The 18298-nt window shown below is 43.4% G+C and overlaps 1 protein-coding gene across 1 annotated transcript; it reads left to right on the forward strand.

Annotated features, from left to right (window-relative positions):
- Window positions 1-835: 835 nt before the first annotated feature.
- Window positions 836-16409, forward strand: LOC307268894 (transmembrane protein 151A; the record flags this gene model as incomplete). The annotated part of the gene is made up of 6 exons (XM_080051686.1): window positions 836-904; window positions 12581-12925; window positions 13948-14082; window positions 14360-14499; window positions 14588-14627; window positions 15132-16409. The coding sequence occupies 6 exons, from the start codon at window positions 836-838 to the stop codon at window positions 16407-16409; spliced, it is 2007 nt and encodes a 668-aa protein (XP_079907812.1).
- Between the last annotated feature and the right edge of the window lie 1889 nt (window positions 16410-18298).

Consider the following 18298-nt stretch of genomic DNA (forward strand, 5'->3'; position numbering starts at 1 on the left):
ATTCAATAGTTTAATGGATGTTTGTGCTTTTTTCTATTTCAAATAAAATCTTTAAACACAGGAATGATAGCGAGGTTATTTTACGTGGTTGTGTTGGCTTTATGTGTATTAGGTGTCTAAATAACATAACACATGACATCTTGAAAGGGGCCCATTTTGAATTTATTTGGCAAGAGTTGCCTCCGTGCAGGAGGATGCGTGCTCAGGTGAATAGATGTGGGTGGGTTGGTGTATGACGTCAGCGGGGACCCAACGGAAGGTGCAGCCAAACAAAAGTTGAATAACGAGCTGTCATTTTCCTCTTTCGACGCCTCGCTTTCACACCAAACCAACCAAGCATGTTGTGCTCACGAGCTTCTTTCCTTGTCTTCTGCAGCTCGTGAGCTCCTTGGCTCCGGTTAGGTCTCCTGCGCTTTCGGTCACGCGCGCACACATCATACGCACGCTCTCGGGGGCTGAACGTCACGAGAGGCAAAAGCAACGGCAGCGGCAGCGAAAACGGTCTAACGGCCGGGGAGGAGGGCAACGGGCTTTGACTTTGGGATGCTTAGTCACATTGTGCTGCGTGCAGAGAAGCTAAGGATGGAGCAGGTGGAGGAGAGACAGTGAAGCGTGAGAAGACACGCGAAAAAGACAGGGGGTACCGTACCGACATCCGGAGTAGATGATGCTTATTTGCTGCAGGCCCCGCCATCGTGAAATTGGATACCGACTTGCGGCGGATGGGGTGACCGAGCTTGCTGCTCCGCCGGGGAGGTCCCTGCCTTCGGACGTTACCGGGGTGGGAGCTGCCTGTGCCCGGTTCTAAGGAAGGAAGGAGAGGCAAGAGGGGACAATGCAGACGGAGGAGGAGACGGCCACCGCAGAAGAGCCCATTTTGGAGGAAGGGTCAGGACGAGAGCGGGTAAGGAAGGACATTTCTTTTGATGAATGTTTGTTCTGTCTACGTTTAGAGCACGATGTTGTTTACAGTCCACTTAACGGCAAAGTTTCGCATATTTTGCCCCTATAATCATCACCATTTACCATTTGTTTTCATTTCATTGCTCGTCATGTACCACACACTGTAGTGTAGACTCATTGTTTTTCATTGACAAACTAAGTCTTTGCAGTTGTTGTCGCGAAGAATTCACGTTTCTCTGCGAAGTCCTTCATGCATTGTGCAAGAGCAAGGACACAGAGCAGGACCTTGGTTTTTCATGTGAATGGGGATGATGCTGTGATTTGGGCAAACTGAGGGGAGGGGAGGCAACTCTAAATGCCTAGTGTGTAGGAATAAAGCCAAGTACAGACGTACAGCACTGATGTGGTACTCTTGGGAGAGATGCTTTGGTCTTTTTCAGCACAGTGGACAAGTGTCACCACCCAGCAGCTGACACCTCTGAAATACACCAGGGGGGTGACATCACGGTTCAGCCACACTATGTGAATGGTGAGAGCACAAAATAACACCTCCAAGCACTATGCTTGTTTACTTTTTTTAACCAATCTGGGGTTAATCAGGGGTTTGCCACTCATAGTGGAAAACATTTCACCTCTCAACGGCGCTGTTTTTTTTTTATGTTCCGCAAACAAAGAATGCTTGTTGTCAAAATCAGTGAATATCTCCTCACGATCCACTACCTGTCCGTTTGCTACTGTGTTTGCGCTGGGGGAAAAAAATCCAGTGTTAATACACAGCCTAGGCTCTGTAAAACGGGTATGTTGCTCAATAAGGTGGTCCCCTTTGTTTACATAACCGTTAACAGAGCCTATAGGCGGCCTGTATTTTTTTATCAGACACCTTTGAACATCTCCCCTAGTACATCTACTATACCTCCTCTGAAGTCCTTCTCAGTTTCCTGAACCATTACAATGAAAAGTCCTTACTCAGGGAAACAACATCTAGTTTGAAGGTTTATGATTACACTCCCAGTATCCAACCATGACTCCATATCCAACGTGTTAAAAAGACACCACCTCGCTGTCCTGCTTGCCACCACACGTCTTCAATCGCCTCCTCCACTTGCTGCTACTCCAAAACCTTGAGAAAGCAGCATCTTTATAATGGAAACCCAAGATAAATGACAAAACATTACATAAGTCAGTTGCCAGTGAAAATCTAAAATAATAATTGGATAACTTAGGATGTGGACACGCTGTATTCTTACCACCCTTCCCAGTGGCACTATGCCCTCAAAGAAGGAGCAGAGTTGTGTATGCATGTGGTGTATTTGGTGCAAGATCATGGCTTTACCAGTGGAGTTAGGTTCCTTAGTTTGAGCAGAAAGGTGGTTTGTGTTGTGACGTAGTAGAACATAGAAGCAACAGTGGCAATGCGTTGGTGTCACACCTGCTGCACAGGTGAGACAGAACTAGGAACCTGTACTGTGGGCTAAGAACTTTATCACATCACAGTATCATTGTTATTTCTGATTATTTCATACATTTCTTGTCAGTGAAATTTCAGGAAAAATGCCAAATCACCCAGCCGCAAAAAAAAGAAGCAGCAAAGTATCACCCTCACATTTGAAAATGTGGAACCAGGGAATCGTAAGCAGAAAATTCTGGCAGCTATTAACCCTGTGCCCATTGGAAACGCTAAGTCGATTAATTAGCGTGTTAGCTCTAATGAGCTTTAATATCTCGCCTCTGTGGCTCAAAGGTTCGAAACTCACTTTTTCTTTAAGTGTCCTCAAGTTGTAAGAGGAGTTTTTTTTTATCTTTACTTGTCCAATTACTTTTTTATCGCATATTGTGACTGGCTTAACCAAGAAATGGCTAATAACATTGACACTAAAAATTACTAATTAAGCATCTGGCAAGTGGCTTGAGGTAATTTGATAAATCCCAGGACATAAAATATGTAGAGTGAGTAAGTAAGCATGTTAAATGATGAATTTCATTTTATTCCACCACTTGCCTCAGTCTTTATCTGCAGGCATGTGCAATGTAATGCAATGGCTTCAGTCTTCCTCTGCTCTCTGTCTCCATTACCCTATCCCATCTTCCCCTGCTGGTCTCCTTCCTGTTTTAGACTTGTCTGTCGTGGAGTGTACAGCTTTCATCCTCCTATCTCTCCCTCCTCCCTTAAACATTTGCACACTCCTGTCTCACTCGCATAATGCATGCACGCACACGAAGGCATTATAATAACTCAAGCAGAAGAACCACATAATTATCATTCAAACTGGATTTTTGATTTACGCGCTCCTCCGTGCAATCCCAACTCGCACATAACCTGTGTTTCCATTATCAGAGAAGTCTGTGGCTACAAACCATGTGATGCTAACTGCCGTACAAGTTTAATCAGCAAATGTCAAAGGAAAGTCACGTTCCACATTGTTACAAACAGCACAGGCAGAGGGAGGAAGGTAAAACAAATGGAATCGTGTTTGAGAGAGAGACAGAGACGGAGAGAGAGAGATGTGGTTGACATGATGAGTTTCGTGGAAGAGGAAAGAAATGTATCTATCCCTCACTTTGACAGAAATGTTCTTCTTGTACTGACAAAAAGACACACATCCGGTTGTGTAGATAGTTCTCATTTAAAGTTGTAAGGCTGGCGTAGTCCCGTTTTTTATTTATTCTAAGAAATGGGCCAGGGACTGAGCAACACAGATAGGCTAACAAGGATAAGAAGATCCCAGAGAAAGACAAAAAAATGCAAATTTGCATATTGCAAAGTAATATGTGTAATGGTTTGCAGCAGCTAGGGGTAGCACAACACATTGCTACTCTCTCCTGTATAACATTTAAACAGTGTGATATTATACAGGTCCTTCTCATATAATTAGCATATTGTGATAAAGTTGATTATTTTCCATAATGTAATGTTAATAATTGCACTTTCATATATTTTAGATTCATTGCACACCAACTGAAATATTTCAAGTCTTTTGTTGTTTTAATACTGATGATTTTGGCATACAGCTCATGAAAACCCCAAATTCCTATCTCAAAAAATTTGCATATCATGAAAAGGTACTCTAAACGAGCTCTTAACCTAATCATCTGAATCAACTAATTAACTCTAAACACCTGCAAAAGATTCCTGAGGCTTTTAAAAACTCCCAGCCTGGTTCATTACTCAAAACCGCAATCATGGGTAAGACTGCCGACCTGACTGCTGTCCAGAAGGCCATCATTGACACCCTCAAGCAAGAGGGTAAGACACAGAAAGACATTTCTGAGCGAATAGGCTGTTCCCAGAGTGCTGTATCAAGGCACCTCAGTGGGAAGTCTGTGGGAAGGAAAAAGTGTGGCAGAAAACGCTGCACAACCAGAAGAGGTGACCGGACCCTGAGGAGGATTGTGGAGAAGGGCCGATTCCAGACCTTGGGGGACCTGCGGAAGCAGTGGACTGAGTCTGGAGTAGAAACATCCAGAGCCACCGTGCACAGGCGTGTGCAGGAAATGGGCTACAGGTGCCGCATTCCCCAGGTCAAGCCACTTTTGAACCAGAAACAGCGGCAGAAGCGCCTGACCTGGGCTACAGAGAAGCAGCACTGGACTGTTGCTCAGTGGTCCAAAGTACTTTTTTTCGGATGAAAGCAAATTTTGCATGTCATTCGGAAATCAAGGTGCCAGAGTCTGGAGGAAGACTGGGGAGAAGGAAATGCCAAAATGCCTGAAGTCCAGTGTCAAGTACCCACAGTCAGTGATGGTCTGGGGTGCCATGTCAGCAGCTGGTGTTGGTCCACTGTGTTTTATCAAAGGCAGGGTCAATGCAGCTAGCTATCAGGAGATTTTGGAGCACTTCATGCTTCCATCTGCTGAAAAGCTTTATGGAGATGAAGATTTAATTTTTCAACAAGACCTGGCACCTGCTCACAGTGCCAAAACCACTGGTAAATGGTTTACTGACCATGGTATTACTGTGGAAGTTGAGAGACACCAGACCCAACACTGTGGATGAGCTTAAGGCCGCTATCGAAGCATCCTGGGCCTCCATAACACCTCAGCAGTGCCACAGGCTGATTGCCTCCATGCCACGCCGCATTGAAGCAGTCATTTCTGCGAAAGGATTCCCGACCAAGTATTGAGTGCATAACTGAACATAATTATTTGAAGGTTGACCTTTTTGTATTAAAAACACTTTTATTTTATTGGTCGGATGAAATATGCTAATTTTTTGAGATGGGGATTTTTGGTTTTTCTTAACTTTTTTGCCAAAATCATCAATATTAAAACAATAAAAGGCTTGAACTACTTCAGTTGTGTGTAATGAATCTAAAATATATGAAAGTCTAATGTTTATCAGTACATTACAGAAAATATTGAACTTTATCACAATATGTTAATTATATGAGAAGGACCTGTATGTACAGACAACAACAGATCCCTGCCACTCGGCCAGACTTTATAAAATTGTGCATACCGAAAAGAAAAGGTATGTGACACACAAATGTGAACATATTTACACTATACCAAATGTGGCTATCAAATTCAGTGTGGAGGCAGGCTGCAATACAGAAAAGGTTAATGGTACATAACAGCCGCCTGACTGCCTTCATGATGCAGTCGAACAGGGTGAACTACAGCCGTTTACTAATAGACAATCTATGTGTCAGGAGGTAAACAAGAATTCAATTGCTGAAGGTGATAGTGGAGACATAAAACATTACAGAACAGCAGATGTGTTGCGTCAAAACCACTGGTTTCCTAAGGAGAATATGTCCATGAAAAGCTAAAACACCTGATCTAAAAATACCTCTTTCCCCTGTGACTCTGATACACAAAGCAGAATAACTTCTAGTTATCCCAAGGTTGTAGTTTCATCAGAGGAACGACAATTTACGAGTGCTGGTAGCAATTAATAATTGGCTCCGCTTTATAGCAGCTCTGAATTAACTGTTGATTGCATTCAATTAAAACTTAATTCCCCTGAATTGGATCCTTCTCTGAGAGTAACATTTAACATCCTAATCCTAGCTCTTTATTGTTTTTCCCTTCTCTTACGGAGATGAGATGTAAATGGCATAATATAAAAAGAATTTAAAAAAACTGTCACAGCGGGCTTTCATCGTAATGTAACTGGCATGAGTCCAGGCTAACGTGCAGGCGAACTCACCGCTGCTTTCCATTTAAATGAATTCATAGATAGTTGACCTACAACTTACCTGCTGATAATTGCTGTTGGTGAATAGTTAGCCGCCATTGAACACACTCTAAAACACTTCATTGTTAATAGAGGAATCCTGTGTCTGGCACCATGGGCGTACTATGACACATTTGATTTCCTAACACACCAAATGCTGCTGTAGTTTCAGCAAAGGTCGTAGAAACCTGACATCCAAAATGACTCCATATTTGGGGTGAGATTATTATTATTGTTTAACAGTGCAATGCTGGCATCAACAGCACTTTATCCCATCCTGGCTTCCTCACTTCATTTGCCACCCACATGCAAGGGTTGCTAATTATAGCTGCTCCAGTCACACCTAAGCAGCTGAATCAGTGCAGAGAGAGCAGTGAACGCTCTCTATTATACACCTCATTCCAAGGAGGGATTTGTTTTCTTTTTTAACAATATAATGCAATCGAATACTAAACCTTCAATGTTTTAACCTTCAAAAATTAATCCTGACATAAAACTGGCACTTGTTTTTCTACTAACTTGTCCTACTACATTGATAATGTTGGATTCAAGTTAAGTGAGGTAGTAAGTTATAAGAGATATGAGTTTGAAGAGATATGAGTTTGAAATGTGCACAAAAGAGGCAGTAATTTAGTATGTGGCAGAATTGTACAGTTCCAGCACCATATTACAGTGAAAGCTACAAGACCAGATCATAACACAATAATTGAATTCAGAGACATTTACTGGCTGAAACAAATCATATTAATGAAAAATCCCTGTCAAATGCACTTTCTGTAGAGGCAGAACATACAGTGCAGCAAGCAAAGTCCAGACAGTTCTCTAAAATGCTTTTTTTGGAACAAAGGTCTGTGATACGTGTCCGACAAAGCAGCAGAAACAGCCTGTGGTCGGGCTCTTTCAGCAGCTATGTGGGCTCTTGTTCAGACAACAGACTGTGGATGCTTGGGATATATATAGAATATAGGGACAATATGTCAAAGTATCAGCATTTACAGCCAAGGAATATGTTGTTCGATAACGACCTGTGCTTTATGCAAATGCATGTTATGAATTTACCATCATTGAAATATCATTGAAGAACTTGCCATGTGAGGACCACCCTGTATCAGTGTGCTTCAAAAGAACATGCGTGACAGGCGGTCCAAACTTTCAGCCTGAAAAGAAATGAAAGCTGACTCCCTTTCGGACTGCGCTGTATGGATTTCTTTTCATGATGGTTTCAAGGAGATAGAGTTTGGCCTTAGATCTGCTACAAGCTGACACAAGAGCTAAGGCTCCAACAACTTGCTGACTTAGAAAGAGGATCATCACAAAACCAAAAAACTACAGTTTTGCACGAGGAGGTCTTCTGTTTAAAAGAAAATAATTACTTGACCCAAAGTGCATCCACTAGTCCATTAGTCATTACAGTAGTTAAGTAGCTCAGTTCCCCGGTATTAAAACTGACAAAATCTACTTGCATATTCCATATTCTGGTTAAGACAATATTCCGACTAAGGCGTTTACATTCGCAGCAGCTATGGGAATATTCCCTTTTACATGTTAATGAGAATATTCTGAATACGTACGTCATTACTCTTCCCTTATTATTGCCGTCTCTTCCGGCATTAATTCCCGTCCCATCCAAGGAAAACAAACACTCGTAATGAACACTTGTATTATTACAAATTACACCTCTTCTTTGAAGAAGCCTTGTTGCATGTTTATTTACACTATGGACCTAGTGGGATTTACCCTTGCTAGATTAACTGCCGTAAACAGCGCATGAGTTGCAAACTACAGTAAATGCTGAAAAATGGTCACTCCTTGTAGTTCCTGGAACCTTCCTTACCCCTGAAAAAAGCAGCGTTTCCACCAAAACTACCAGGAGCCTGAGTTCCAGGAACTCCTCAACCACAAACCTTTAGTTCCTGGGCCGCAATGGCTGTGTGCGTTTCCACAGGGGTCTGAGGTCCAGGGGAGGTTATGGATATCAGGCCGATGACGTCTGGAGAAGCAGTATAAGTACCTGCACTTCACGTAATTTTATAACAAGCTACATTTAAATGTTAAAAAGAGATTTAAACATTGCAGGTTAAAAGCTGCAAGGAGGCAACTGGACCAATCAGACATCTTCAGCATTGCTGAAGGTTCCTGCAATGGTTCCTGCAGAGGTTCGTAGTTCCGGGAACTAGTTTCTGCGGTGGATGTCTGATTGATCGAGTTGCCTGCTCGCATCTTTTCACACGCGATATTCAAATCTCTGCTTAGTGAGCGCGTCTCATTTCCTGGTTTGAATTTAATCAATTTGCGATTGATTGCGATGTAATAAAAGGCAAACAGAAACAGCACAACATGAGCGCCCTCCGTACTATTGCCCGGGCAACGCCTCATGCATCTGCTGCGCTTGTGTTTGCCTTTCTTTTTCTTTAGCGAACTTGTTAAGATTATAGCAGCCGTTTCAAACTAAAGGTTCATGGTCGAGGTGTTCCTGGTAGATTTGGTAGAAACGCGGCTTATGTCATGATCAAGATTGCCCTTCAGCCCAAGTCCCCATTACTTTAAACTGCCAGTATCATTGAGAGTTGAAGAGAGCTGATATTTTCTTGTACTGTACATCAGAAAAACAGTTGGCCACAGACTTAACTCGCTTCTAAACCTCATTGAGTAATGATAGCGTGTAAGCGGTCAACCAGCGGTAAATTGTGGAAAAAAGCATCTCCGAGGCTCTGTGGGCAAGAAAACTGCTCATACTCACTATTTGTGATTGGGCCAAGTGCAAACAGGAACAATTTGACTCCCTTCTTGGGGCTGAGTTTCTTTTCACAGGGCAGGCACCACCTGCAGAGACTTAAGGAAACTGCCCTGCCAAGACCCATGAAAGATTTTTGTATTTTCTTTTTTTATCGCTAGAATATTCTTTTCTTTTAGCAACATTTATCTGCGAAAGAGGAAAAAAGACAGGAGAGAAATTGAGCCTTGAAGGCTAAATAAGATGGACAGAGCCACCTGAAGAAGCCGCCATCTCTTTAGCTTCCTCCTCTATCCCTCTCATTTTGTCTCCTTTCATACTTGCATTCATGAAAAGTTCATGAATGTTTCTACATCTCTCTCAAGCTACCCCTCACTCTCTCTCTCTTTCTCCCTCTCTCTCTCTCTCTCTTTCTCTATCTCTACCTCTCTACACTGCCCTTTTAGCCCAATCAATCCACTTAGAGACAGACTTTCAGAGAGGATGTAACAGAGGAGACATGGAGGTTGGAGTGGGGATAGGGTGAGGACGAAGGTGGGGAGAGACTAAGGTTGGAGAGTAAATGCATATAGTAGATTGGGGTAAGGTGAAAAAAAGGATTACATAAGGAAGGGAAGGAGGATGTGGAGAGTAACGGCATACAGAAGCAAACGATCCGTCCCATCCACTCCATAGGGAGTTTGAACTTCTTCCCTCGGGTAGACGTTACAGAGTGCCAAGGGCAAATCGTAACATTTTTAAAAATTCCTTCACTCCTAAAGCGATTGGGGTACTGAACACCATGTCCCGCTGATGTGTATACTGCCACTGCTGTCCTGCTTCTTGCCCTGAAGATGTCTGTGTGTAAATGTTGTTGTTGTTGCTTTTGTTGTTGTTGTTGTTGTTGTTGTTGTGTTGTCCTGCTTGTTGTTTTTTGTATGAGACCGAAGACGAATCTCCACACCGTGGACAATAAAGATTTAACTAACTAACTAAACCCAAATTATATTGAATCGGCACCATTTTTTCTTTTTTTTAAAGTATCTTTAGTTGGAGTCCTGTTTGTATTCATACATATATTTTATGATCTTCATTAAAGGTTGAGTCGGCGATTCTGAACGCTTATTGATTATATTAAATTAAAATTACGTTCCCTGAACATGCTTTGTGTGCGCTGAAAATAAATCCAGTATTAATACACAGCCTAGACTCTGTATACTTGTATGTAAACAAAGGGTATGTGAACATAGGTGGCCCACCGCAGCTAGCAACATGCCGGTTTACAAAGGCCAGGCTGTATATTAATATTTTCAGCGCACACAGCATGTTCAGGTAGCGGAAAATGAGAAGATATTGGAGAAAGTGAGTCTTTCCAATTACAAAATGTTATAATTAATATCATACCAATGTTCTTGTGATGGGAGTGAGGTGTAAGTCATTCCCTTGTAATGGCTTTTCTTGCAGCTATACTCAGTATTCCAAAAGGGTATTTCCTCTTTGGAATTTGTGGATTTTGTTGAATGAAGAAAACCAAAAAGTGATATTTGTCTCAGATACAATTTTTAGCTCTGTTAGAATCTTATGCCATTTTTTTACGGCATTCGCTAACCTACTTTTGGATCCTTAAATTGATGTTATGGGGGGGATTACAGAGCGGTAGATTAGAGTGTGTGTGCCCCTCACTCTGCCCTTCACTACCTGTCCTTTATGTAAAGTAAAAGATAAAAAAAAAGTGTGTGTGCGTTGCAGCAAGCTAAATACGCAATTGGATAGCAAATTGTGACTGCATTGAAGAAGGTAGAGATAAAGAGAGAGAGAGAGAGAGAGAGAGAGAGTGCTGACAGGATAGGCAGACTTGGCTGAGAGGAGGAGGAGGAAAGGACACTGGTGTCGTCCCATCTTTTTTTTGTCATCTGCTTTGTCGCTCTTTTGCCTTGTCGCATGCAGGACTAGGCCGAGGAAATCAACTGGTACAGGGAACATGCAAGTAGAAATTTTAACAAACACACATGACAAAAATACAAGTGTGTGTTCATCGCGTTTCGCTCACTCTTTCTATGTTTCCATGACATTGCAACATACATAATACACAAGGTTTCTTCTGTCAAAAGCCCTCTCTCTCCCTTCTTTCACTCCCTCCCTTCTGCATTCACACACCCAAGTTGAAGCAGCAGTGATACGCCGCCGATGCCGGAGTGGAGTCAGTTAGCTAGAGAACAGTCCAGAAGCATCGTTCTTGTCTGAATAATTCACATACTCTCTGTTGGCTGCGTTACAATGCAGGGAACGTGTGCGAGAATAGAGTGATGGCGAGGGCACATTAGAACATCGGCGTATGTGTATATAGTGTGTGTGTGTGTGTGTGTGTGTGTGTTCGAGTGCGTTGAAATATGATGTCTTCACAGCGAAGTTCAAGTGAGGCTATGTCGAAGTGTGCACTTAGAGAGAGGGAGTGCATATACTGTATGTGCCTAATATGCAGCACTTATCCTATGATGGGGAAGAGGGTAGGCGTAATGCATTCCCTTGGTCAAGACCTCAGTTTACATACTTGCTCTGGAATCCAGACCTGTTTACCAAACAGGAAGATTATGATTATTAATTTAAAAACTCATTGGGGCAAGGGTTCACCAGGTACACACAATCTGTGTTGCTTTCTTGACAAACATTTTCTATTACTGCCTTGGCTGCAGTCTACAACCTGTCAGACGTTTTTAAATATTTACATTGGGAAGCATACTATATTATTTATTATATTCTGGACTGTCAACAGGAGAATGTAGAAATGTGTCATGTCCTTTTTGGCTCAGTTCAGAATGGGTTTTTTGGACTCTGGTGGACTACACTACCATAACAACAGTTTCTAGTAGTCTAAATTACAACTTTGAACCTGAACATTAGCATAATATGTGACCTTTAAATTTAATAATCAGTCAAACATATAACTCAAGTGGAAACTTTAGGGCTAATAGCATCCACAGTGTACAGTCATCTCAACATATAGGCTGCCTTCAAATGATTTAATTTTTCTATTCTACTGTACATACTATAGCTGATTATAACAAAGTATGTAGTTAGCATGCAGTAGGCATACAATTTGGACATACTTTCACATATTTATTTCAACATAACATCGTGCCTTGAACTTGCCTCTTGCTTATATATCTGTCCCATTGCTGGTTGTTTTCACATGCACGTTGTGCACTTTACTGGAGTGTCAGAATCCCACAAAAAGCATGCTGATCGATTTCCATACCAAAAATCTGGTCCGAATGTAGGTCATCTGTGTATTTTTTAAGCATGCTTCAATGCACCTGACCACATGAATTTGGACATCCTAAATCTTTTTTTTTCATCCATACTGAATAGCAGGAAAGAATGGGTATTGGAACGCAGGGTGATTCTAACCGGCAGTGTGCCATTTCGAGCTGGCTGGCAGTGCATGTGCCCACCATGTGGGTCCGGCCAATCAGAGCAGATTGGGCTTTTTTGAAAGGCAGGGCTTAAAGATAAATAGAGCCTTCCAGACAGAGGCTGAACATAGGAGATTCAGCAGCACTACTGTATACCATGAAAACAGTGATTAATAGAAGCCCAAATTACTATTTTGAACCTGAAAATTGGCATAAAATATGTTATCGTTTAGGTTACTTATGGGTTATAATACATGATGTCGCTTTTCGGTGCATAAGAAAATAACAGGGGAAACTTGTTTTGGGCTAATGCCATCCTCAGGGTGCAGTATCTAAACATCTAATCTCTCCTCCACCCTTGTTTTTCCCCTACAGCAACATCCGGTCCAACAGTCCCTGGGCTCGTCCCTGTGTCGGGAGTCCCATTGGAAGTGCCTGCTCCTGACCCTGCTCATGTACGGCTGCTTTGCCACGCTGGCCTGGTGCGCTCTTTGTCGCGTACCCGTTCTGGGCTCCTCCTCCGTAGCTGTGGGCGCAGGCGATGAGTCCAGCTCACCCGCAGCAGCCTACTACAATGACATCCTGCATCTGGAGAGCCCGTGCTCCAGCGGCTACGTCTACATCCCCCTGGCCTTCCTCGCCATGCTCTATGTGGTCTACCTGGTGGAGTGTTGGCACTGCTTCTCCAAGACCGCCATGTTGGCTCACGCTGAGTTCCAGGTGTGTATGTTAAAATGAGTTTTATACATTTTGAAAAATACCGATTTGTTTTTAATATAATTTATTATCATTATCCTTCAATGCAGAGACAATGTTCATTGTTGTTGTTATGCTATGCAAAACTGTACTTTGCTTATCCACTACAGGAGAGATGACTTGCACTACAAGTTTGTGATACTGTCAATATCTAGGTTGGATAAGCTTATTCTGGTGTACCAAAGAGACTATTTTTTTTGAAAAACATTGAAAGACAAAGAAGAGTTTTAGCATTGAATTTAGCATTGAACGAAGGGTTGTAATAGCTTGAAAAAAGAAGAAACGCATACACCCAACACCCAACAGCCTGTAGAGTCTACTGCTGCAATAGGAGACTGGCAGTCTTTCTATGACCTTGAGCTACACAGCAGAATCTGTTCACTCATTGGAACTGGCTCAGTATGATAGTGTCAGCAAAAAAACATGACGCTGTAGTAAAGATGGACACTGCGCAGGAGAATTACAGGATAATTGGCACCCTAAACAATCCTGTCTCACAAAACATTAAACATTTGACATTTTGGAACACTATTTCACTCAGTTTGCTACTTGAATGTAAACATATAAATATAGTACTTGACTAAATACTTTATACTGACCTGAGGCCATCAGTTTATCTTCTGTCCATTCTGGTCTGCTCTGTGTGTTATTGGGAATTCCAGGAGCACATTGCTCCAAAAGAAACACTGCTCTATTCATCATTACTATGTGCCACTGCCAAAAACCAAATATGTTTATCATCAGCCCACACTGTCAGGAGACAATATTCTATGATAGAGACAGTTCGGAGAAGATAATAAAACATTCATAACACCAAATAAAAAAAACAATTTATTTTTTGACAGGGCCTGACTTGCACCATATTGCTTCGGCTTACGTATTCCGTATGCAAACAATAGAAATACTTCTGTTTTTGTTTCTACTCGTGCCACCATCGCCAGAACTGCTCATATTTATTTATATATTGTTTTTATCAATTGACACAGGAAGTGTACGAGCGTGTGCAGAGTCTACAGCTGGCCACACCCTGCATCTGGTGGAAGGCCATCAGCTATCACTATGTGAGACGGACCAGGCAGGTGACCAGATACCGCAACGGCGACGCATACACCACAACACAGGTGAGGGCCACTCTTTATAAAAACGCATGCTAACGATTTCACTCGCGTTCACTTGTTTCTTTCTACATGTCTTTCATAGCTGCACTGTGAAACTTAAGTTGTAACTTTGTAGACTCTTAACAATAACTGCTATGCAAATCTTAATTTCTCCTATAGTGAAATATTGCGGGAATGTGTGCAAAACAGCTGTGTGCAGTAAGACAAATATTCTATTCAGTCACCACGCTATATTGATGCTGAAATGTGTACGAAGGTTGAAATGTCATCTATTCCTCAGGTGTACCACGAGCGGGTGAACACTCACGCCTCCAGCTCAGAGTTTGACTACGCCCGCTACGGTGTTAAAGACGTATCAAAAGAGCTGCTGGACCTGAAACTGCACCCTGCCGTTCGCCTCCGTTTCACTAAGTGTTTCAGGTAAGACACTTAGTGCTAAATATTATTTGGTAATAAGAAATGGTGGGGACATACAATAATAAGATCTTTTTTTTTACTGCGTTTATAGCTTTTCCAGTGCACGTGCTGAAGCTGCCTACCTCACCCAGGTAAGATGTGGTTTTGCAAGCTTACAGAGAACGTGCAGAAATACGGACGTAATGAATGCAGAGTACGGAAAGAAATGTATTCATATGAAAAAGTTACAGGGCGCTCCGATGGCGTAGTGGGCAGAGCATGTACCATGTGGACTTAGTCCTTGACGCAGTTGTTGCAGTTTCAAATCCGACCTGTAGGCCTTTGCTGCATGTCATCCCCTCTCTCTCTTTGTCTTCCAATTTCCTCTCTGTTTCTCTCCGTACTATCAAATATATCTTTAAAATGCCCCACAAAAAAAAATTTAAAGAACAAAAGTTACGCACTACAGCTTCAAGAGGTATAAAACTGACTGGATGGCACTGGCATTTTTTCATAACTAAAACTATTTACACCACAAACAAAAGTCTTAGTTAAAGATATGCTCCTTGGCCCTTTGAAACGTCACTCTTCTCAATTGTTCCTGTGCCGATTCTTGCATGGCTAATGTGGTCTACCCTCTCTGCGTTTATTTCAAGCGAGCGCGTTTCTTCGGGGAGAACGAGGGGCTGGACGACTACATGGAGGCGCGGGAGGGGATGCACCTGAAGAACGTGGACTTCCGGGAACACATCCTGGCGTTCCCCGATCCCACTCAGCAGCCGTGGTTCTCCAGACACCGCGTCTTCTGGCTGGCTTCTGCCTTCCTGCTGTCGTGGCCTCTGCGTGTGGTGTCAGAGTATCGCACGGCGTTTGTCCACTACCACGTGGAGAAGCTGTTTGGGGAGGAAGAGGACAGCGGCGTCGGGGGAGGGGGAACCGTCATAGGAGGGAGAACCAATGGGGTGGAAGGAGGGACTGAAAACGGGGGAGTCCACCCAGGAGGAAACGGCGTCACAGTGGGTCTTAACGGCACCAGCTACCGAGCCATCTCCCGGGTCAACACGGTGGACATGACAGAGCTGGAGTGGCACATCCGCTGCAACCAGCAGATGGTGCCCAGCTACTCCGAGGCTCTCCTCATGGACATGGACTTGGCGAGCGGCGGCGGCGGGGGGTCCAACCCCACTGCCTCCACACCCATCTCGGGGCCTCCCAGCAGCGCAGCGAGCCAGGGGGGAGGGACCACCAGCAATCCAACACCTCCTCTGGCTTTGCCCGTGGTCTTCAACTCGGCGTACCTCCTCCAGAGCTGCCCGCGCTGCCGGAGGACCACCTCCAGCTCCAGCCTGCCCTCCAGGCTCAGGGCCCCGATGGGAACCACGGCCCTGCTCAACGCCACCGTGGCTGGGATGAGGGCGGCCGGGCAGGGGGCAGGAGGTGGTGGTGGTGGTGGTGGTGGTGGTGGTGGTGGGGGGGGTATCGTCGGTGGAGGAAGGCTGGTACTCAGTCGGAGCGGATTCTCTCTGGGGAGGCTCGGAGCGGGCCGCCAGAACAGCCTCTTCCACTCCAGGAGCATGGGAGGAGGGCTGGGGGGAAGTAGGGAAGATGGAGGAGGGGGAGGGAGTAGTAGTGGAGGAGGAGGGGGAGGAGGAGGTGGATTCCTTGGGCTTGGTTCCAGACAGGACAACGAGGAAACCAGAGGTGTGCTGGAAGGAGAAGGGGATGAGGAAGAAGAAGAAGAGCAGAACCAGGTGGAAGAGAGTGAGAGGAGAGAGAGGGACGAAGAGGCTGAGCAAGACAGCAGTGGGGGAGTGGAGAGGAGGGAGGGGGGAGGAGGAGGGAGGGAGCGTCCTCCATCCTACCAGGACGCCTTCTTCTTCCCCGTGCTCATCATACACGGAGAGGAGAGCTGCCACGCCGGAGACGACATGTGAACATATTGAGTGAAATATAAAAACTCATTAAGAAAGAGCAAGAAAGCACTGGGGCCGAGGGAGAGGACCAAACGCACTGAACAGAAAGAAAAAGTTTCAAATAGTGCATTGGAGGAAGAAGCTGATGAGGGGAAAATGACTTACGAAAGAGCCGCTGAATGAAATGAATGAGAATAGATGGATAGAGGTTGGAAGAAAGGTGTCGGTTGACGGCCTACCAATCCAGGGTTCCTACGCAGCATTGACATTTTTAAGTGTGTAATTTAATTGGAGTGATTTCCAAGTCTGGATAAGTATTTAAAAAAAAGAAAAGAGTGGAAAACTATTTGTGTTTTCAGATTCTCTTAAATATATTTAAAAACAATACAAATCAAAACAAGCTAACGCTAGGCTATACACAGTATACCAGTCGGATTGTGTGCAACCAAACAAGATGGCTGGAGGATGGTGTGAGGTCGCCATGCAAATTGTCATGTGTTGATGTAAGTTCTCCAAAAGGCTGGCTTCAGAACCATTCATTCATATAATCGGCATCTAACTATTTGTATTCAGATGCAAGGATCTACAGAGAATCCTGGCAATTTGAGTCTAGAAAAGTATGGAATTATGAAATGGAATGTGTGTAGGAACCCTGCCAATCAAAGGAAAGAGACGGATTCAGTAAGAACAAAAAGGGGAAAAGAAGAGAGCTGGCACATTTGGACATGCCCTATCGGATACTTGGAAAAAACTAAAATACTTTAAAAAACGTAGGAATGTCTATTTCCAGAAATATATCTATGCAAGAACTGGAGTGGGAGGAGTAGCAAGTCTGAAAATAAGCAGGTTGGAGAGTCTCCGAACCAGCTGAGTGGTAGTAGTGGGTATATATTTTTTTTTCAAAAGTGAGTAAAAGTGCAAGAGCAAAAGGGTTATTTTGAAGGCCTGAAGCGTTTGGTTCTGCTGAAATCAAGATACGCAGAGGGCGGACTGAAAATATAAATTCAGGATAAGGGTGGAAACGGATGACATACATGCTTTTGGCAAGGTAAGATGTAAAGAAAACAAAAAAATAAATTAAGAGTAAGAGTATTGGAGTGCAGCACAGAAACAATAGATGAAGGAAAATACAATTCAAATTGCACACAATACCGATACGACGGAGGATTCATGCAGATATGTTAACAGACATGAAACAGAATTTTACAAAAGATGGAACTCAAGAGGAGGAGAAAAGAAATGAGCAGCAATCCTGACGTGGAATCTAGTCAGGAAAGAAAATCCTAATAACATTCAAATAGTTCCCCAAGTAACATACGGTATATATATTTTTCAATCTACCCTTTTGGATTTACTACACACCTTCACACAGCAACAGTACAATAAAAGAGGAGGGCCATTGATTTCACCATTAGCTTCCCGACCGCCACTCTGCGTCCATTACGGATATGGAGCTGGTAGAGAGAACAACACTATGTTTGTCAGCTCCTCTTTTCTCATGCCCCCCCACATCTGTTCTCATCCCTCCATCACATCCTCACCCATCTGTACTAGAAAACCATAAGTAAACAGGGCAGAGGTGTAAACAACAGCATCTGTTGCTTCTTTGAATGTGAGTAGTAAGGTACAACATTCTTTTTTCTTTTCAATTAGCACGCATGAAGTGGGGAGGGTGCCACACTGAAATAGATTCCCCGCATCCATCAGTAACAAGCCCTCCCTCTTTCCCTCTGTCTGTCATCTTCTCCTCCTCCCTCTCTTCTCTTTATAAAGTGGTGGTTATCTGATACGCCTCTCTGTAGCTGGAAATGCTTCGATCAGATTTCATCATCAGCTCGCATATATACCATATCTTCTCTCTCTCTCTAGGATCAGATTTTTTTTTAAACCAGATATTTTTCCCCACTTCA

Source organism: Ammodytes marinus (assembly GCF_949987685.1).
Source record: "Ammodytes marinus genome assembly, chromosome: 23".
NCBI lineage: Eukaryota > Metazoa > Chordata > Actinopteri > Uranoscopiformes > Ammodytidae > Ammodytes > Ammodytes marinus.